Source organism: Macaca nemestrina, chromosome 7, assembly GCF_043159975.1.
Source record: "Macaca nemestrina isolate mMacNem1 chromosome 7, mMacNem.hap1, whole genome shotgun sequence".
Lineage (NCBI taxonomy): Eukaryota > Metazoa > Chordata > Mammalia > Primates > Cercopithecidae > Macaca > Macaca nemestrina.
In genome coordinates this window covers 158,502,560-158,524,477 of record NC_092131.1, presented here as the reverse complement: position 1 = coordinate 158,524,477, position 21,918 = coordinate 158,502,560, and the positions used below count along the sequence as shown (strand labels likewise).

Sequence of the window (21,918 nt, the reverse complement as noted above, 5' to 3'; positions counted from 1 at the left end):
TCCCTGCAGCGGACGCTGCCGGCCTAACACTCCGCCGGAGTTTCCATGGAGACCGAGGCCGGGCCCGCGCGGCCTCACGGCGTTGCCATGGAGACGACTCCGGGGCTAGGGCTCCGAAGTCCCGGAGCACCGCTGGCTCAGAACCCCGCGGAGCCGCTGTTCGAGGCCGGAGCCGCGGTGGCGACTGCACGCTGGGACCTGCAGAAGCACTCTTTGCTAATTGTGATCGGCGATATCGGTACAGAGAGTCAGCTGAGGGCCGTGCGGGCCCACCTTGAACAAGGTGAGCCACTGTTCTGGCTGTGCTTCAGGCATCTCCACCCTGTGCTTCTCCGCCTTCTGCATTCAACTCCCAATGCATACGTCTGCATCTTCATCCCTAGTGTGCACTTCCTAAGATCTGCGCCCTTGTCACCTGCATCTTCCATGCCATGTGTCCGTATCCTCTCTCTCTACTAACATCTCGCTTGCCCATCCTTCCCGCACACTCCGTGGCGTTCCGCAGTCTCCCTGAGGCAGCGAAGCTCTGTGCAGCCCCTGGGGCCCCTCTGGTCACACCTTCCTCCGCAGTGTTTTGGACCAGGTGTCCTGAAAGTCCTCACCATCCCCTGGAGAATCCACGTCCCTATCTTGCTGTATCTTCTTTATGGTCCCTGAGCCAGCACGGGGAGCTTTCTGAACGCCCCGTACAAATCTCAAATCTCTGAATGCCAGCAGCCAACAACGAAGTGACCTTCGTGGCTACCAGCTCCTAAGTCCTCACCTCCCTCCCCAGTGCTGTGCCTGTGGCTGTGGTGCAGTGCTGCGGAGCCACCTGCGGGTGGAAGCAAGCTGTGGAGGGCTGGAGACGAGGAAGGGAGCATAGAAGGCGAACCTAGAATCCTACAAAGGGCCTTTACAGCTATTTAGCTGTAAATGTGGGGAAGGTAGCCCTCAGTATCTGGGAATAGGCCCTTAGGTGTCACTTCCACCACAACTGGGGAACCTTACAAGAAAATTCCTACCTATAAACTCATTAATGACTGAGTTTAGTCTAAATTCTGTCCTTCTCCCTCTGGCTCAGGCAAAGCCTAGAAAAGGCGTAAACTGGGAGAAAGATACCACTACTAGCCACCTTTCTTTGAGACATCACTGAGGCTGATCATGGCAACTGTCCATATACCCTCCGTCTCCTTACCTGTTCTATGAACTTGAAAGTGTTCGTGCAGTCTCACCACCCCACAACCCGCAGCCTTATCCAGAACCCTCTTTGTTTTTCTCCCACAGGGATTCTCTCCTGGAACATTGACCTGTCATCCTTTGACTTGAACCAACAATTGAGACTCTTCATTACCCGGCATCTAGCTCACTTCTCCTCAGAGGTCAAAGGTTAGGACTAATGTTTTATTTCAGTCGTTTGGGTAAGAGCTGGTCACAGAAGAGCAGTGGTCCAGTCTCCCTGGGAGAAGTTGCCTTGCAGGATGTTTGGGTGGAGGAGAAGGGAGGAACTTTATAGAGGAGGAAAGTCACGGAATTCCATAGCTGTCCCCACATACCAAATATACTTGGCAGACATGGTTTGATAGTGGAAGGAGCCTGGAGGACATAACTTCTCCCTGAGAAGAGGATTGTTTGTGGATAGCTGTTGACACGCACTAAAGAAACGAGGGATTCCTCTTAGTGATCAATCATCTCTCATGCAAAAATTCACTCTCTTCATTTGTGTTCCCCTTTCTGCATACCCCAGTCTCCCTGCTTCCCTTTACAGACACCCCAGAATCCCCCATTCATCTTCCTAGACCCTTGCTTAGCATTTTGCTTTAGGCTGTACAGGTTTCAGGGTTTCTGGTTCCTGCTTTGGCTTAGCCAACAGATCTCCAGGGCACAGCGGAATCCTGGTACTTACACGATGATGGGCACCATCAAATCCAGAGTGGAGGAAGGGGCTCCTGAACTTACTGCTACAAGATCAAGTTGTACTCTGAGATTTGGCCCAAATCAAAGCTCACGTAATGCAGTTTCCCATTCTGCTGGGTGGGAAGACTGGGTGGGTTAGAGATTTGAGAAAATAAGATTTTAGGAACTACCATTCCATGACAGATATCTGTGAGGTGACTACGGAAAGCTCTACATGCTATTATAAAAGAGCTAAGGCCGGGCACAGTGGCTCACGCCTGTAATCCCAATGCTTTGGGAGGCCAAGGTGGGGGGGGGGGATCACCTGAGGTCGGGAGTTCGAGGCCAGCCTGACCAATAGAGAAACCCCGTCTCTACTAAAAAATACAAAATTAGCTGGGCGTGGTGGTACATGCCTGTAATCCCAGCTACTCGGAAGGCTGAGGCAGGAGAATTGCTTGAATCTGGGAGGCGGAGGTTGCAGTGAGCCAAGATCATGCCATTGCACTCCAGCCTAGGCAACAAGAGAAAAACTCCACATCAGGGAAAAAAAAAAAAAAAAAAGAGCTAGGTATCTTGTTATGTTATTGGAAAATGTTGACACACCAATCCATGCAGCTTAATGGAATATAAAATCCATCCAGGTCAACAGTCACTGCAACTGAATGATTGAATTCATATCTTATACAGATAATTCTCAATTACCCAGTATAGTAGTCACCTTTCCTTAGTTACCTCTCCTCCTTTTCCACTGCTCCTAACTGCCAAATCTTTGATCATTTCCTGATCACTGATGCTTATAGATGCTGCTAGGAAGTTGGAGAAAATAAGGCTAATATGACTAAAGCTCCATTAGCCTAGGAATATATACAGCAATTTTATATTAGTATATGTGAGGCTGACATCTTCCTGATGTGACTGGCTTCCTGTAAAGAAGGCTATTCACTCTTTTGAGAATGTTTCTGTTTAGAATTACTCATGTCATGGCTTCCTCCATTATCGCTGATGATGAAAATCGGCAGTTTTACCACTTAGTACTCCTAGGAGCTTTAGTGCAAGGCCAGATACAGGGATGACAGAGGATGAAATTAATGACTGAACAGAAGTTTGGGGATGATCTGCTGATGTTAATAATTCACACTGAATTCTCTAACCTTGTCCTTTTGGCTACAGAGACTTGAGAGTAGGCTGCTTTCTGGAATAATGTAAGAAATGAAAATAATTGAAACCAAAGTACTTAGCCATTCTTCAGATTAAGATGCAGGGATACTTGGGAAGACACTTACAGGGAAATACATAGTTATTCTCAGGCACTTCTTAGAAACAAGCACTGATATATAAACACCTACTAGGCCCTTTCCATCAGAGAGTTTGGCTGTGGTGTCCTCCAGGGGCTTAGGGCCATGTACTCTAGATCAGAGCTTACTTTGGCATACTGAATATTTTTAGGTTTGGACATTTTTATCATGGTCTGTCTATGTCACAGGAGAATAGTAGAGAATTTCCTGGAAAAACCCACACAGCTCAAGACAGCCACAGCCCCACCCCTGCTGGCTCCTCTTTCAGCTGTCCCCACAAACAACAGTCAGCCCAGAGCAGCTGCAGACACTGCCCCTCCCTTCAGCCTTCTGTTAGTAAGGACGCAAAGGGGACCAGGCAGCTGGGATGAGATCAAGGGGATATGCTAGTGCGTTATGGCTTGACTACCCCACGGGCTGGGCCACCATTCCTATCACCTATCCTCAAGCCCTGGGCCAAAATGCTGAGAAAGCAGACAAAAATGTACCCTACAGTGACAAGGAGAGTGCAATTATTCCTAGGCACTGCACCCTCCACAATGACATACCCACACACAGAAGAGAAGGGACCCTCTGATAAAGAGTCAGTGGCCCAGCTCCTTCTAGTGGTCAAGTCTGGTAAAAGTTTTCAAAGGTGATTTTTGCACCAGGTAGTCTCTCCAGTGGTGACTTTCTAACCCCTACAAAAAATCTGCATCTTCCGAGCATTCTAATACAAATTCAGAAACAATTAGGACAATTAATCAGAGTTTCAATAACTCTCTGATTCTTTTACTATTGGATACCTATAGGAAATAGAAGGGGGTTCATAATTCATAACTAATATTCTAAGACTAAAAAACACAGGGCCAGGCATGGTGGCTTATGCCTGTATCCCAGCACTTTGGGAGGCCGAGGTGGGTGGATCACTTGAGGTTAGGAGTTTGAGACCAGCCTGGACAACATGGTGAAACGCTCTTTCTACTAAAAATACAAAAATTAGCCAAGGGTGGTAGCACACACCTGTAATCCCAGCTACTCGGGAGGCTGAGGCAGGAGAATTGCTTGAACCCAGGAGACAGAGGTTGCAGTGAGCCGAGATCGTGACATTGCACTCCAGCCTGGGCGACGAGCTAGACTCCGTCTCAAGAAATAAATTAAAAAAAAATACAGGCTGAGGGACCAGTCTGGAGGCCTTGGTCTGACTCTCCATTTCCACTGATGGACTTAGGAAGTGATAGCTCTATTACTTCTACCAATACAAAAGTTATCCTGAATTAATACAGCAGCTCATTAACCCCTAGAACCGGGGTCTGCATTGCTCTCTGAAATGGGAAAGCAAGGACATGAATAGGATTTCAAGTCTCATACTGCTGGCATCTTTAGTTCTAGGTTTACCCGGGAGCTCAGAATTCTCCAGAGTTGATCTGGTCTGAGATCCTGATTTATGATTTCCTTGATCACCTAGATGACCTCTCAGAAATCTTCCACAAAAGGGAGAAAGACTTCCAGTGGCATTTGTACATTGCAGATTTGGAAGTCTAGGAATGAAGCAGCATTTTTTTTTTCATCTTTTATACAATTCAAACCTCACAACATTATTGGAGGATGGTACTAATATTATACTCATTTCATAGTTTATGAAGCAGGCTTTCAGAGAGGTTAAGTCGCTTGTTTAGCAGCATGATTAGTAAAATGGTGGATCAGGCCTCAAATCCGGGCTTTCGTATCTTACTTTGTATCTCAGCTCAAGCCTCTCTTTCTTCTTTGGCATCTCACCATTTCATTGCAGCAGAGCCTAGGAATACAGCAGGTGGAGAGTTGGTTGTGGTGGGTAGCTGTTCAGAGGGTGAAGGCTGAAGGAAAACTCCCCTGTGAGTTGGCACCATGCCCAGGGTGTGGCCCTTGGGGGTGGCAGCTGAGAATATGGGTGGGCTGTCTATTGGTCTGGGAAATGATATTTTGTTCGTAAACTAAATGTCTACTCAAGTTTCCCTCCTAACACACTCAAGAAAGCCCTAGAAAGCAGAGAGGAGATAGAAGGCTTGAGGTGGGAGGAAATAAGAACGATGAAGTTGCAGAAGAGGGATATTTCCCTTTTGTGATGCTCGGAACTCAGCCTGTTCCCTGTGTATCTCTGCAGATGGCCGCCCAAATGGGGTTGTTGCCATTGTTGCAGATTTGCATCCCCGGATCTGAGCAAGGATTGCTCCTCTTTTGTCCCCTCAACCCCCAAGAGTACTAGTGACTCAGCTCCTCCTCTCCTGTGGCTGCAATTAAGGGGGATGCTGAGAGCACAGACTATTTTGGCTTCTCTGACCTTCAAAAGTAGCTCTTGGCAGCCTGGGGCAAGGGTGGGGCTAGTGTTGGGGTGTGAGTGTGCGGCTGTGATTGTGAGGAAGGCCTTTGGAGCTGGCCAGGACTGGGGAGGGTGGATGGGAAGAGGGCAGGGAAGGACTATATAAGAGCATGGCATCCTCAGGTTGGAAGGAAGTGCCGTCGCTCTCCAGATCCTTCCTTTGAGTCCTAGAGCACTTTACTAAATCTGAATCGGAGGTAGAGACTAAGGGAAACAGGATCAACATTAGAAGGATCAAAATAATATAATACAGAGATGGCAAAGAGACAAGGAGAGAGCAGGAACCCAACTACCCTGCAAAGTCATTATAGGGTTTTGTTTGTTTGTTTTTTTTAATATAAAGAGTACTTCTGTTACATTTAATAATTGGCCTACAACCTTGATTGGTCCAGAGGCCCTGGTGATCCATTTTGGTGCTTGTTAACTCCTTCATTCTAAGGCAGAAAGCTCCCTGTCCCTTCAGGGACTTGTCTCTTCATATCCAATGACTCAAGAATCCCAAGAATCAGTGCCTGTGTGGTTACTGTGTTATGCTGCATTCCCACAGAACTTCTTGTAGCTCTCAGGGTCCCTGTGCCCCACCCCAGCAGGCTAGCGACCATGTATCCACTCCAGAATTTCAAACTACCCTCTAACCCTAAAATAAGACTTATTTCTGCCCTCCTTGGTTTCTGTAGGGCTGAGGTTCAGAAGAAGGCAGCACATCTCCCCATCCCCAACCTTTCTCTTAAGCAGTTCCCCACTCCTACCCCATGCTTTTGGGCCCATAGCCTTTGTCTCCTGCTCCTCCAGGGACTGAAGGTCACTCCCTGGGTCCATCTGAGGAAGAGAGGCAGCAGATGGTTTCTAAGAGAAGGGGGAGAGCCCACGCAGCTCATGCCTCCTGTAGCCTCGCTCTGTGCCCTAGCATGGGGCTTTGGTCTTTTGGCTGATGCTAAAAGAGTATTTCCTAACCAAGCAGGGTTTGGAGAGAAAGGTCCTGTGGGCCATAGGACATTGTAGAAGCTCTTTGAGCTGCTAAACAATCCCTCAGCCCCACAGAGCCAAGCAAAAGCACTGGAGCACGGATGTCGTGAAGGCAAAGAAACAGTTAAGTCTCCAGTGCCTCGTCACGGACCAGCCCCTCTTCCCCGCCCTGGCGCCGCCCTCCTCATCAAGCACCCCCCCCCCACTCCCACCCCAAGTGCTGCAGACTCTTCCCTGAAGCTGCCGGCTGAGGCCGGAGCTGCCGCCTCCATGAGAGGCTTCCTCCTACACCCCAGGGTAAGAACCGAACCAAAGGGCTTGGCATCTGGGGATACACTGTGATGGGGAGGTGGGATGGGGGTCATGGAAAGGGTGCTGATTGGTACCTAATCTGATGCGTCTGGAACTAGCCCAGTGGCAGAAGGCAGGCTGGAGAAATGGAGAGAGAAGATGAACATGACTGGCTGTGGGGCCAGCCTGGACCCAGAACCAGAGGCCACCAGGGGCTGTGACAGTCCACCTCTCCAGCTGGGCGGGGGTGGGAGACATCAGCCTGGGACAGCAGCAGAGGATGGTGCCACTGGCTCTGCCTGGCAGCCCAGGGTGCTGGAGGAATTTGGGGGCTATGTTTCTGGTCAGAGGCAGAAGAATCTGAGAGAAAGGGGGATGTTATGGGAATGTGCCTAATGGGAGGGCCCCTGGGTGTCAGCTGCTGGATTGCTCAGCTCCTCCTGTGCTGGGGGTGAGCAGGGCAGTGAGTTTTTGCCAAGTAAGGGAAGGTGGGGGACACTACGGAAAAGAAGGGAGGAAAGGGTCACTAAAACGTGGCGCGCGCCTCCGCACAGATCAACCGGTTTGCACTGGGCTCCCCCTACCCTATTCCCGGTGGCTAGCTTTAGACTGGGACTCTAAACCCCCGCTTTCTGGCCCCGCTGAGGCCACTCTGGAGATGGAGAACTCCCTCCCCAGTGGCTGCCCTGCATTTCCCGTCGTGTCAACCTCACAGGTTCCCAGTCTCAGCCCTACCCCCACCCCATCTCTGCTTCTCTTCCCAAGATGGGGGCTCTTGAACAGAGAAGCCAGTTTCTTCTCTCTCTCTGCATCCCCCCAATCCCCACCCCCCATGCAGAAGCAGCCAAGAAAATGACTTGTCATGCTGGGGTGGGGGGTGGGGGCGGAGCTGGAGCCAGAGCTCAGCGCGCACACTCACACACTGCGGCAAACTGCAGCTGCCCAAACAGCCCCCCTCCCCTTCTGCCTCACTGCGGAGACACCTGCCCTCCTGCCTGCTCAGCCTCCGCACCGCTGCCCACCCCACACTCCAGCACTGGCCTAGCACTGTGTGCCCCTGCCTCACAAGATCGTCCTCTCCAAAGAAAAATGAAAAAACGAGTCAGTCCCCTTCAGTGAGAGAGCCAGGGGAGCAGAAGAAACGGCTTTCTCCCAGGCCTGAAAAAGAGAGGCACAGGAAGGATATAAACCATGTAATTTCAAGTCAGTACCACTCCCAGGGATAGGGTGAGGAATAGGACCTTATGTCAAGACAGGAATTGGGATCATAGAAGTCTTGTGGTGATAAATGGGAACTGTGAGAAATAGTTGGGGGTGGGGAGTGGTAGATAGAAAGCAAATTAGTGTGTGCTATAGATATTTGTCTTTCTGACCCTCCTACCTCAAATCTGTGACCTTATTTGTGTGGAGGGAGCTCTTGCCCTTCTAAATCTGAACTACTTAAGGCTGGCAGCTTCCCGAACCTTGATATCCCTCACTTGCCCCAAGCCCTGCCCTTGCCTACATCTGAGGTGGCTCTTGTCCTCTGAATTTATCTCAAATGTTCCCTCAATTCTCAAGTGTATAGAAGGGAACCCTTGAATTCCCCTTTGGCCCAACCCACCCTGTATGGGGTTTGGTCTTCTGACACCATCCATCGTTCATTTCCCCCACAGCTGCATCTGCAGCCCTGTGCTGCCAGATCTGCCTGATCCTGGCACCATGGCTCTTCCTCTTAACAAAGGCCCTGGCCCCAGGCTTCTCTTGTCCAAGCCCCAGAAAGAAGAGACAGCTGGGTCACAGAAGAGGGTCTAAGGGACAAATTATGAACCCTCCCACTAGTATCCTTCAGACAGCCCACTGCCATCTGTTGGATGCTCTGTTAGGTTAATGCCACCATGTACTGCAATTGCACAGGAGGTTGGGAGAGGAAGGGCAGGTGCAGGGGATGGCAGCATTTTTCTTCAGCATCTTCTGTCTGATTTGCCACTTTCTTTCTTTGCTGAATTGCTTGGTGTTTCATGTGAGGCTGGAGAAGGGAAATAGGGGATTTGGGGATGCCTTATCTACTCCATGGCCTGGGGAACACCCTGAATCGCTCCTTCCTTATTAATATGTTTCTTGTTCAAGAACCTTTCACTCCCCATGTCCGTGGTAGAGGCCCCTAGAAAAGGGGCAAAGATGAGAGAAGAAACTGTTCACAAGGAATAGGTTGTGGGGTAGTGAATCTGGCCTCTCTGAAACTTGGGACATGAAGATGAGGTAGAAGAGGGTGCTGTGAAAACTTTTGAGTGGGAACAATATGATTGTATGCATGTGTATTAGTGCAGGCTTGGCCTCTGAGGAACCAGAGGACAGAACAGGAAGTTATAGTCCTATGTTCATTCTTTGAATCATAAAACCCCAAAAGTTTACACAGCACAGGCTTCTCTGGGTCTTCTGGAACAGGAATTCTGGACTTGGATGGCAAGAAGGGTAGGGAGTCTATAGATACCATACAGAAGCTCCTATTTCCTTATTTCTAGACACTCTGCTGGCAGGAAACCCCAGGGCAGAGGCAAGCCAGGAAGGAGAAAGGGAAGTGAGGATCATCATCCCAGGGGCCCTCTTCTCCAGCTGAGCCCCCCATCCCCAGGCAGCACCAGGAGCTTAGTGCTCGAGAAGGACAAAAGCTTCTTGTCAACAGGGCAGTCTGAGACCATAGTTCCAGGCAGAGGGGTGGGGGCACAGGCAGCAGAGGGTGTGGTAGATGAAGGGAAGGAGAGGACAGCCAATGTGGGAGAGGGGAGGTGGAAGCCCTCTAAGGGAAGGGCTGGAGGAGCCAGTTCCTAGACCTTACTCAGCAGTATCCAAGGTGACAGAGCCTAAGGATACCCAAGTTTCTCTTTCCTCTAAGCCCCATTTCCTGATAGCATATTCTTTCCTCTCCTGCACCACAATTTCTATACCTATTCTCAATATAAATTCCTACATCTCTCCCTCAGGCCAGAGGACCCTTTGCCACCAGAGTGAGATCCTAGAGACCATCATCCTGGTAAATCCCAGTGCAGACAGCATCAGCTCTGAGGTAAGGCCAGGGCCTGTGCCTTGCCAAGCAGGCCTCATGCAAGTGCTATACCCACCCTTGCCAGTGCTACCACTATTAGGCCAAGAATTCCTCTCTCTGCCATCTACGCTGACTTATTGTCCCCAGCCGACTCTGGAGGTGTTGTGACGGACACCAGTTGGGAGCATGTTCTTGAGGTACTGAGGAGCCGTTCATTGCCTTCCCCTGGATTTCCTAGATCTGTGACCACTCCCCTTCTTCTATTCCAGGTTCACCGTCTTCTTAGCAGCTCATCAGCTCATAAACTACTAATCTTGAGTGGGCAAAGTTTGGAGCCCGGGGGAGACCTCGTCCTACAGAGTGGCACCTACTCGTATGAAAACTTTGCCCAGGTCCTTCACAACCCCGAGGTAAGTTCCATGCCAGAGTGTCCGGGAGAAAGGGCAGCACTAGAGCTGTGGGAGGGATCTAAGGGAAAGTCTCATGTTGCTTGACCATGGGGGTTCCTGGCAGAAAGGTAAGAGTTCACCTTGGAGAGAGGTGAAGGTTAGGGTACTGAATCTGAGTCAGACCAAAACAACTCTAGTGACCTGATCAGGTTTCTATCTCCTATCCTTCTAGATCTCCCAATTGCTCAGCAATAGAGACCCTGGGATCCAGGCCTTCCTCACCGTGTCGTGCTTAGGGGAAGGTGATTGGAGCCACCTGGGATTATCCAGTTCCCAAGAGACCCTGCACCTCCGGCTAAACCCTGAGCCCACGCTGCCCACCATGGATGGCGTGGCTGAGTTCTCCGAGTATGTCTCTGAGACTGTGGACGTGCCATCCCCATTTGACCTGCTAGAGCCCCCCACCTCAGGGGGCTTTCTCAAGCTCTCCAAGCCTTGTTGCTACATCTTCCCAGGTGGTCGTGGGGACTCTGCCCTCTTTGCTGTCAATGGTTTCAACATCCTGGTGGATGGTGGCTCTGATCGCAAGTCCTGCTTTTGGAAGCTGGTGCGGCATCTGGACCGCATTGACTCGGTGCTACTCACACACATTGGGGCAGACAACCTGCCAGGCATCAATGGACTACTGCAGCGCAAAGTGGCAGAGCTAGAGGAGGAGCAGTCCCAGGGCTCTAGCAGCTACAGCGACTGGGTGAAGAACCTTATCTCCCCTGAGCTTGGAGTTGTCTTTTTCAACGTGCCTGAAAAGCTGCGGCTTCCTGATGCCTCCCGGAAAGCCAAGCGCAGCATTGAGGAGGCCTGCCTCACTCTGCAGCACTTAAACCGCCTGGGCATCCAGGCTGAGCCTCTGTATCGTGTGGTCAGCAACACCATTGAGCCACTGACCCTCTTCCACAAAATGGGTGTGGGCCGGCTGGATATGTATGTCCTCAACCCTGTCAAGGACAGCAAGGAGATGCAGTTCCTCATGCAAAAGTGGGCAGGAAATAGTAAAGCCAAGACAGGCATCGTGCTGGCCAATGGGAAGGAGGCTGAGATCTCCGTGCCCTACCTTACCTCTATCACTGCTCTAGTGGTCTGGCTACCAGCCAACCCCACTGAGAAGATTGTGCGTGTGCTTTTTCCAGGAAATGCTCCCCAAAACAAGATCTTGGAGGGCCTGGAAAAGCTTCGGCATCTGGACTTCCTGCGTTACCCTGTGGCCACACAGAAGGACCTGGCTTCTGGGGCTGTGCCTACCAACCTCAAGCCCAGCAAAATCAAACAGCGGGCTGATAGCAAGGAGAGCCTCAAAGCCACTACCAAGACAGCCGTGAGCAAGTTGGCCAAACGGGAGGAGGTGGTGGAAGAGGGAGCCAAGGAGGCCCGCTCAGAGCTGGCCAAGGAGTTAGCCAAAACAGAGAAGAAGGCAAAAGAGTCACCTGAGAAGCCCCCAGAGAAGCCTGCCAAGCCTGAGAGGGTGAGGACAGAGTCAAGTGAGGCACTGAAGGCAGAGAAGCGAAAGCTGATCAAAGACAAGGTAGGGAAAAAGCACCTTAAAGAAAAGATATCAAAGCTGGAAGAAAAAAAAGACAAGGAGAAAAAAGAGATCAAAAAAGAGAGGAAAGAACTCAAGAAGGATGAAGGAAGGAAGGAGGAGAAGAAGGATGCCAAGAAGGAGGAGAAGAGGAAAGATACCAAACCTGAGGTCAAGAAGATTTCCAAGCCAGACCTAAAGCCCTTTACTCCTGAGGTACGTAAGACCCTCTACAAAGCCAAGGCCCCTGGAAGAGTCAAAGTAGACAGGAGCCGTGCTGTCCGTGGGGAGAAGGAGCTGTCTTCCGAGCCCCGGACACCCCCAGCCCAGAAGGGGGCTGTACCACTCCCAACCATCAGTGGGCACAGGGAGCTGGTCCTGTCCTCACCAGAGGACCTCACGCAGGACTTTGAGGAGATGAAGCGTGAGGAGAGGGCTTTGCTGGCTGAACAAAGGGACATGGGACTAGGAGATAAGCCATTCCCTCTAGACACTGCAGAGGAGGGACCCCCAAGTACAGCTATCCAGGCAACACCACCCTGTGTTCCAGGGCTGGGACAAGAAGAACATGTGATAAAGGAGAAAGAGGTTGTCCCAGAGGTCCCTGAGGAACAAGGCAGCAAGGACAGAGGCCTAGACTCTGGGGCTGAAACAGAGGAAGAGAAAGATACCTGGGAGGAAAAGAAACAGAGGGAATCAGAGAGGCTCCCAGACAGAACAGAAGCCAGAGAGGAAAGTGAACCTGAAGTAAAGGAGGATGTGATAGAAAAGGCTGAGTTAGAAGAAATGGAGGAGGTACACCCTTCAGATGAGGAGGAAGAGGATGCGACAAAAGCTGAGGGTTTTTACCAAAAACATATGCAGGAAGCCTTGAAGGTAACTCCAAGGAGCAGGGAGGCTTTTGGGGGTCGGGAATTGGGACTCCAGGGCAAGGCCCCTGAGAAGGAGACCTCGTCATTCCTAAGCAGCCTGACCACACCTGCAGGAGCCACTGAGCATGTCTCTTACATCCAGGATGAGACAATCCCTGGCTACTCAGAGACTGAGCAGACCATCTCAGATGAGGAGATTCATGATGAGCCGGAGGAGCGCCCAGCTCCACCCAGATTTCACACAAGTACGTATGACCTCCCCGGGCCTGAAGGTGCTGGCCCATTCGAAGCCAGCCAACCTGCCGATAGTGCTGTTCCTGCTACCTCTGGCAAAGTCTATGGAGCGCCAGAGACTGAACTCACCTACCCCACTAACATAGTGGCTGCCCCTTTGGCTGAAGAGGAACATGTGTCCTCAGCCACTTCAATAACTGAGTGTGACAAACTTTCTTCCTTTGCCACATCAGTGGCTGAGGACCAATCTGTGGCCTCACTTACAGCTCCCCAGACAGAGGAGACAGGCAAGAGCTCCCTGCTGCTTGACACAGTCACAAGCATCCCTTCCTCCCGTACTGAAGCTACGCAGGGCTTGGACTATGTGCCATCAGCTGGTACCATCTCACCCACCTCCTCACTGGAAGAAGACAAGGGCTTCAAATCACCACCCTGTGAGGACTTCTCTGTGACTGGGGAGTCAGAGAAGAGAGGAGAGATCATAGGGAAAGGCTTGTCTGGAGAAAGAGCTGTGGAAGAGGAAGAGGAGGAGACAGCAAATGTAGGGATGTCTGAGAAACTTTGCAGCCAATATGGAACTCCAGTGTTTAGTGCCCCTGGGCATGCCCTACATCCAGGGGAACCAGCCCTTGGAGAAGCGGAGGAGCGGTGCCTTAGCCCAGATGACAGCACAGTGAAGATGGCTTCTCCTCCACCATCTGGCCCACCCAGTGCCACCCACACACCCTTTCATCAGTCCCCAGTGGAAGAAAAGTCTGAGCCCCAAGACTTTCAGGAAGCAGACTCCTGGGGAGACACTAAGCGCACACCAGGTGTGGGCAAGGAAGATGCTGTGGAGGAGACAGTCAAGCCAGGGCCTGAAGAGGGCACACTAGAGAAGGAAGAGAAGCTTCCTCCTCCCAGGAGCCCCCAGGCCCAGGAAGCACCTGTCAGCATTGATGAGAGACTTACAGGCTGTACCATTCAACTGCTGCCAGAGCAGGATAAAGCAATAGTCTTTGAGACTATGGAGGCAGGAGAGCCCACAGGCCCCATTCTGGGAGCAGAAGCCCTTCCCGGAGGTTTGAGGACTTTACCCCAAGAACCTGTCAAACCTCAGAAAGATGAGGTGCTCAGATATCCTGACAGAAGCCTCTCTCCTGACGATGCAGAATCCCTCTCTGTCCTCAGCGTGGCCTCCCCAGACACTGCCAACCAAGAGCCCACCCCCAAGTCTCCCTGTGGCCTGACAGAGCAGTACCTACACACAGACCGTTGGCCAGAGGTATCTCCAGAAGACACCCAGTCACTTTCTCTGTCAGAAGAGAGTCCCAGCAAGGAGACCTCCCTGGATGTCTCTTCTAAGCAACTCTCTCCAGAAAGCCTTGGCACCCTCCAGTTTGGGGAACTAAACCTTGGGAAGGAAGAAACGGGGCATCTGATGCAGGCCGAGGATACCTCTCACCACGCAGCTCCCATGTCTGTTCCAGAGCCCCATGCAGCCACAGTGTCACCTCCCACAGACGGGACGACTCGATACTCTGCACAGACAAACATCACAGATGAGAGCCTTGACAGGAAATCACCTGCCAGCTCATTCTCTCACTCTACACCTTCAGGAAATGGGAAGTACTTACCTGGGGCGATCACAAGCCCTGGTGAACACATTCTGACACCTGAGAGCTCCTTCTCCAAGAGTCCTGAGTCTTTGCCAAGCCCTGCCTTGGAGGACATTGCCATAGAGTGGGAAGATAAAGTTCCAGGGTTGAAGGACAGAACCTCAGAACAGAAGAAGAAGGAACCTGAGCCAAAGGATGAAGTTTTACAGCAGAAAGACAAAACTCTGGAGCACAAGGAGGTGGTAGAGCCGAAGGACACAGCCATCTATCAGAAAGATGAGGCCCTGGATATAAAGAATGAGGCTGTGAAACAGCAGGATAAGGCTTTAGAACAAAAAGGCAGAGACTTAGAACAAAAGGACACAGCCCTGGAACAGAAGGACAAGGCCCTGGAACCAAAAGACAAAGACTTAGAAGAAAAAGACAAGGCCCTGGAACAGAAGGATAAGATCCCAGAAGAGAAAGACAAAGCCTTAGAACAAAAGGACACAGCCCTGGAACAGAAGGACAAGGCTCTGGAACCAAAAGATAAAGACTTAGAACAAAAGGACCGGGTCCTGGAAAAGAAGGATAAGATCCCAGAAGAGATAGACAAAGCCTTAGATCAAAAAGTCAGACGTGTTGAACATAAGGCTCCAGAGGACACGGTCACTGAAATGAAGGGCAGAGACCTAGAACAGACAGACAAAGCCCCTGAACAGAAACACCAGGCCCAGGAACAAAAGGATAAAATCTCAGAAAAGAAGGATCAGGCCTTAGAACAAAAGTACTGGGCTTTGGGACAGAAGGATGAAGCCCTGGAACAAAACATTAAGGCTCTGGAAGAAAAGGACCAAACTCAGGAGCAGGAGAGCCTACTGCAGGAGGATAAAACCAGGAAACCAAAGATGCTAGAGGAAAAATCCCCAGAAAAGGTCAAGGCCATGGAAGAGAAGTTAGAAGCTCTTCTGGAGAAGACCAAAGCTCTGGGCCTGGAAGAGAGCCTAGTGCAGGAGGGCAAGGCCAGAAAGCAGGAAGAGAAGTACTGGAGGGGGCAGGATGTGGTCCAGGAGTGGCGAGAAACATCTCCTACCAGAGAAGAGCCGGTTGGAGAACAGAAAGAGCTTGCCCCGGCATGGGAGGACACATCTCCTGAGCAGGACAGTAGGTATTGGAGAGGCAGAGAGGATGTGGCCTTGGAACAGGACACATACTGGAGGGAGCTAAGCTGTGAGCGGAAAGTCTGGTTCCCTCACGAGCTGGATGGTCAGGGGGCCCGCCCACGCTACACTGAGGAACGGGAAAGTACTTTCCTAGATGAGGGCCCAGACGATGAGCAAGAAGTGCCCCCGCGGGAACACACAACCCGGAGCCCCTGGGCCTCAGACTTCAAGGATTTCCAGGAATCCTCCCCACAGAAGGGGCTGGAGGTGGAGCGCTGGCTTGCTGAATCCCCAGTTGGGTTGCCACCAGAGGAAGAGGACAAACTGACCCGCTCTCCCTTTGAGATCATCTCCCCTCCGGCTTCCCCACCTGAGATGGTTGGACAAAGGGTTCCTTCAGCCCCAGGACAAGAGAGTCCTATCCCAGACCCTAAGCTCATGCCACCCATGAAAAATGAACCCACTACCCCCTCATGGCTGGCTGACATCCCACCCTGGGTGCCCAAGGACAGACCCCTCCCCCCTCCACCCCTTTCCCCAGCTCCAGGTCCCCCCACCCCTGCCCCAGAGCCCCACACTCCTGCACCCTTCTCTTGGGGCACAGCTGAGTATGACAGTGTGGTGGCTGCAGTGCAGGAGGGGGCAGCTGAGTTGGAAGGTGGGCCATACTCCCCGCTGGGGAAGGACTACCGCAAGGCTGAAGGGGAAAGGGAAGAAGAAGGTAGGGCTGAGGCTCCTGACAAAAGCTCACACAGCTCAAAGGTACCAGAGGCCAGCAAAAGCCATGCCACCATGGAGCCTGAGCAGACTGAGCCGGAGCAGAGAGAGCCCACACCCTATCCTGATGAGAGAAGCTTTCAGTATGCAGACATCTATGAGCAGATGATGCTTACTGGGCTTGGCCCTGCATGCCCCACTAGAGAGCCTCCACTTGGAGCAGCTGGGGATTGGCCCCCACGCCTCTCAACCAAGGAGGAGGCTGCCGGCCGAAACACATCTGCAGAGAAGGAGCTTTCATCTCCTGTCTCACCCAAGAGCCTCCAATCTGACACTCCAACCTTCAGCTATGCAGCCCTGGCAGGACCCACTGTACCCCCAAGGCCAGAGCCAGGGCCAAGTGTGGAGCCCAGCCTCACCCCACCTGCAGTTCCCCCCCGTGCTCCTATCCTGAGCAAAGGCCCAAGCCCCCCTCTTAATGGTAACATCCTGAGCTGCAGCCCAGATAGGAGGTCCCCATCCCCCAAGGAATCAGGCCGGAGTCATTGGGATGACAGCACTAGTGACTCAGAACTGGAGAAGGGGGCTCGGGAACAGTCAGAAAAAGAGGCCCAATCCCCAAGTCCTCCTCACCCCATTTCTATGGGGCCCCCCACATTATGGCCAGAAACTGAGGCACGAATTAGCCCTCCCTTGGACTCACACCTGGGGCCTGCCCGACCCAGTCTGGACTTCCCTGCTTCAGCCTTTGGCTTCTCCTCATTGCAGCCAGCTCCCCCACAGCTACCCTCTCCAGCTGAACCCCGCTCAGCACCCTGTGGCTCCCTTGCCTTCTCTGGGGACCGAGCTCTGGCTCTGGCTCCAGGACCCCCCACCAGAACCCGGCATGATGAATACCTGGAAGTGACCAAGGCCCCCAGCCTGGATTCCTCGCTGCCCCAGCTCCCATCACCCAGCTCTCCTGGGGCCCCTCTCCTCTCCAATCTGCCACGACCTGCTTCACCAGCCCTGTCTGATGGCTCCTCCTCTGAAGCTACCACACCTGTGATTTCGAGTGTGGCTGAGCGCTTCTCTCCAGGCCTTGAGGCTGCAGAACAGGAGTCTGGAGAGCTGGACCCAGGAACGGAACCAGCTGCCCACAGCCTCTGGGACCTCACTCCTCTGAGCCCAGCACCCCCAGCTTCACTGGACTTGGCCCTAGCTCCGGCTCCAAGCCTGCCTGGAGACATGGGTGATGGCACCCTGCCGTGCCACCTGGAGTGCTCAGGGGCAGCCACGGAGAAGTCAAGCCCCTTCCAGGGTCCCTCTGAGGACTGTGCAGCCAATGGCCCAACTGAAAGCAGCCCTAACCCCCCAGGCCCTGCCCCAGCCAAGGCTGAAAACGAAGAGGCTGCGGCTTGTCCTGCCTGGGAACGTGGAGCCTGGCCTGAAGGAGCTGAGAGGAGCTCCCGGCCTGACACACTGCTCTCCCCTGAGCAGCCACTGTGTCCTGCAGGGGGCTCCGGGGGTCCATCCAGCAGTGCCTCTCCCGAGGTCGAAGCTGGGCCCCAGGGATGTGCCACTGAGCCCCGGCCCCATCGTGGGGAGCTCTCCCCATCCTTCCTGAACCCACCTCTGCCCCCATCCACAGATGATAGCGACCTCTCAACTGAGGAAGCTCGACTAGTAGGAAGAGGGGGGCGGCGTCGGGCAGGAGGGCCAGGGACCACGGGGGGCCCATGCCCTGTGACTGATGAGACACCCCCCACATCAGCCAGTGACTCAGGCTCCTCACAGTCAGATTCTGATGTCCCGCCAGAAACTGAGGAGTGCCCATCCATCACAGCTGAGGCAGCCCTCGACTCAGATGAAGACGGGGACTTCCTGCCTGTGGACAAAGCTGGGGGTGTCAGTGGTACTCACCACCCCAGGCCTGGCCACGACCCACCCCCTCTCCCACAGCCAGACCCCCGCCCATCCCCTCCCCGCCCTGATGTGTGCATGGCTGACCCCGAGGGGCTCAGCTCAGAGTCTGGGAGAGTAGATAGGCTACGGGAGAAGGAGAAGGTTCAGGGGCGAGTAGGGCGCAGGGCCCCAGGCAAGGCCAAGCCAGCGTCCCCTGCACGGCGTCTGGATCTTCGGGGAAAACGCTCACCCACCCCTGGTAAAGGGCCTGCAGATCGAGCATCCCGGGCCCCACCCCGACCACGCAGCACTACAAGCCAGGTCACCCCAGCAGAGGAAAAGGATGGACACAGCCCCATGTCCAAAGGCCTAGTCAATGGACTCAAGGCAGGACCGAGTACGTATATCATGAAACGTGGCAGAGAGTGTGGGTTAGGGCTGGGTGTGGCTGGTCAGACTCCAGGAGTGGGAAAGGGGAAGGTTGCCAAAAGGGTTCCACTTTTCCTCTACAATGAATCCTGGCTTGTCTCTACAGTGGCCTTGAGTTCCAAGGGCGGCTCTGGTGCCCCTGTATATGTGGATCTCGCCTACATCCCGAATCACTGCAGTGGCAAGACTGCTGACCTTGACTTCTTCCGTCGAGTGCGTGCATCCTACTATGTGGTCAGTGGGAATGACCCTGCCAATGGAGAGCCAAGCCGGGCTGTGCTGGATGCCCTGCTGGAGGGCAAGGCCCAGTGGGGGGAGAATCTTCAGGTGAGTAGCAAAGGACACCAAGGAAGTAGTCTGGTCAAAGCTCACTCAAGAGGCAATAGTGGAACACAGTCCCTATTTATTAAAGGATGGGCCTTTTCTAAGGGCAGCAGGGCTGCTTCTGAGACCATCGGATGCCCCTTCCCCCTCACCTACCTTCCCTTCATGTTCTCACATCAGGCATGTCTTATCTCCCTCCTAGGTGACTCTGATCCCTACTCATGACACGGAGGTGACTCGTGAGTGGTACCAACAAACTCACGAGCAGCAGCAGCAACTGAACGTCCTGGTCCTGGCTAGCAGCAGCACCGTGGTCATGCAGGATGAGTCCTTCCCTGCCTGCAAGATTGAGTTCTGAAAGAGCCGCCCTCCCTTCCCCAAGGATCCACTCCCCCAGCTCCTTTAGAGAATAGCTACTGCTGAGTCCTCTGGGGTTGAGGGACATGGGAGCTAGGGGGAGGGGAGGGAGATGTCTTGTTGTGGGGACTTGGGCTGGGCTAAGTGGGAGGGGTTGTCCCTCCCCGTCATCCATTCCTGAGAGGGGTCTCAAACCAAAGTTAACAGGGAGAGGATGGGGGAGGGGAAAAATTAGAATAAGATAGCATCTGATGCCTGAGAACCCTCTCCTAGCACTGTCAAATGCTGGTATTGAATGGGGACTGAGGATGGGTCTCAGAGAGCAACCTCCTCCCTCGTAGAGGGAGATTATATCCCCAACTCCAGGGACCTCTTTATCTCAATCTATTTATTTGGCATCCCGGGAAGGATTTCCAATAGTAATTTATGTGACCTGGGGGCAGGATACTGTCAGTGAGGTGCCCAGAGCTGCATCCTTTTCTCCATTTCCCATCCCCCATCTCCTCACCCACCAGGGTCTGAATTCTAGCAGGGGCCTGGGGGTATCCCACTGCTACACTGTTCTATTGCTTCCCTCAGTATCTGAATGTCTCAATTTAAAACTTGAAGCTCTTTAGACCAACAGACTGGTGAGAGGAGAAAGGAGCTTATCCCCCAGCCCCTGCTTTATACCATTCACATCCCAGGGCTGTGTCCAGACAGCACAAAAGGGCAAGGAGAGCCCAAGCCCCAATGCCAGAATTCTTTCAAACTCCCTGACTCTTTGAAGTTTTTACTCACCCCGTTTCAATTATCCTGATCCCTTCTCATCCCCTGCTTGGCTTCTGTGCATGTGGTCATCTGCTGTGGCCTGGTGTGTAATGGGTTAAAAATAAGCCACTGCCTGACATCCCAACATTTGACACCCCAGCAATGTGTGACTCCCCCAACATTCCACTATGCCATCCTGCAGCTGAAATGGGAACACTGGCTGCCTCTCCAAACCTGCTCTTGGACAGAGGATCTGGGAGGTGGAGGCCAGGCCAGAGGACTTAGGGAAAATGAGAGGGAGGAAGGAAAAAGGGAGAAGAAGCTGAGCCATAGCTTAACTCCTACAGAGTGAAATGAAAACGGGCTGAAAATACCACCCCAGGAGAGGACCTCACCCCAAGCAAGCCAGTGAGCAGTCCTGCCAGACTACTGCCAGACTGAGAAACCCAGAAGCTGGTAGTCATGTGGGCTTACCTTCTCTGCCAAGCGACTGGGAAACCAAAATGAGCCCACCTTGTGTTCTTCCTAGCTCCACCCTCCCCGTGCTGCTGTGCTCTGCTCCTCCCCACACTTCCCTGCTATAGTTCCCAGCTGCTGTAACGGAGCCACCTCCAACTCTAACAATAAACCCAGTTCATTGCAGATGATGTAGTGCCGCTTAGGCTTTTTCTGACTCCATACATGCTTAGTTACTGGGCCCCGGTTTCCACCTCTCTGCTTCAACCAGTCTTGAATTTATCTTGGAAGACTCCAATGCTTTGGATTACTGGAAACACGTGTGCCTGAGTATGGAGAATAGGAGCCTAGGGTGGGTATATACGTCTGGTTTGGGGGAAGGGAAGAGGGGCAGGGGGCCTCCTGGGGAGGGGATATGCATTCCATGGGGTCAAGAGTTAAGGACCAAATAACCAGGATCAGATACCCTGGACAGCCTCTTGGGCTAAAGAGGTAAGAAGCTGAAGGACCCTAAGAGATCCAGAGCCTAATGAGGTTGGAAACGACTCTCCTTGTGCAGTCAGGATTTCCGTGGAGTAAAATGGTCGACTTTTCTCCTCCATGGAAACCCTTTATAGTCCTAAGTATGTCAGAAGTGGCCAGGCTGAATGTGTATATTTGGGGAGGGGCATATTCTAGCCCTCCCACTGTTCTGGGCTCTCTCATGGTAAAGATGTCAAGGGAGCAGAGAAAGGGCATAACCCCTTTATATAAACTCCTCCTGACACTCCAGAGTGAAAAATTAACAGGATGATTCCAAGAACATGGTGAGAAGGCATGTACCCTCTGGCACTTCACAGAGAGGGAAACTCTTTCTGGTCCCCCATCCAACACTCTACTTACTCAATAAAGACCTTTTGGGGACCAGACATGGTGGCTCACACCTGTAATCCCAGCACTTTGGGAGGCCAAGGCAGGCAGATCATCTGAGGTCAGGAGTTCGAGACCAGCCTGGCCAACATGGCGAAACCCTGTCTCTACTAAAAATACAAAAAAATTAACTGGGTGTGGTGATGGGCACCTGTAATCCTAGCTACTCAAGAGGCTAAGGCAGGAGAATCACTTGAATCCAGAAGGCGGCAGTTGCAGTGAGCTGAGATTGCGCCACTGCACTCCAGCCTGGCGACAGAGCGAGACTCTGTCTCAAAAAAGAAAAAAAACAAACAAACCTTTTGAGATAGTGGGTTAACTGCTATAGGCACCTCTTGGGATGCCTGATCTCTGTTTTTTTTTGTTTTTTGGGGGGTTTTTTTGTTTTTTTTTTTGTTTTGTTTTGTTTTTTTGAGACAGAGTCTCACTCTGTCGCCAGGCTGGAGTGCAGTGGTGCGATCTCAGCTCATTGCAACCTCTACCTCCTG

General features: G+C 52.5%; 1 protein-coding gene across 2 annotated transcripts; it reads left to right on the top strand.

The window, feature by feature from the left end:
* The first annotated feature begins 10 nt into the window (after nucleotides 1-10).
* Nucleotides 11-20,707, top strand: LOC105491410 (microtubule associated protein 1A). Of its 2 annotated transcripts, XM_011757797.3 has the most exons (7): nucleotides 11-283; nucleotides 1,267-1,368; nucleotides 9,732-9,814; nucleotides 10,063-10,203; nucleotides 10,415-18,602; nucleotides 18,741-18,961; nucleotides 19,161-20,707. In XM_011757797.3, exons 1-7 carry the CDS (start codon nucleotides 46-48, stop codon nucleotides 19,314-19,316), a joined length of 9,129 nt encoding a protein of 3,042 aa, XP_011756099.2. In that variant the 5' UTR covers nucleotides 11-45; the 3' UTR covers nucleotides 19,317-20,707. The 2 variants fall into 2 exon arrangements, with proteins under 2 accessions (XP_011756099.2, XP_011756118.2); XM_011757816.2 differs by lacking the exons at nucleotides 11-283; nucleotides 1,267-1,368 and adding an exon at nucleotides 6,657-6,774.
* The last annotated feature ends 1,211 nt before the right edge of the window (nucleotides 20,708-21,918 follow it).

What these genes read in the sequence shown, in the direction of transcription:
- LOC105491410 (XM_011757797.3), top strand. Translation starts at nt 46, where the DNA reads ATGGAGACCGAGGCCGGGCCCGCGCGGCCTCACGGCGTTGCCATGGAG. An exon ending in GCGGGCCCACCTTGAACAAG is followed by an intron (nt 284 to 1,266) that starts GTGAGCCACTGT and finishes TTTCTCCCACAG; the next exon opens with GGATTCTCTCCTGGAACATT. An exon ending in TGGACTCAAGGCAGGACCGA is followed by an intron (nt 18,603 to 18,740) that starts GTACGTATATCA and finishes TTGTCTCTACAG; the next exon opens with TGGCCTTGAGTTCCAAGGGC.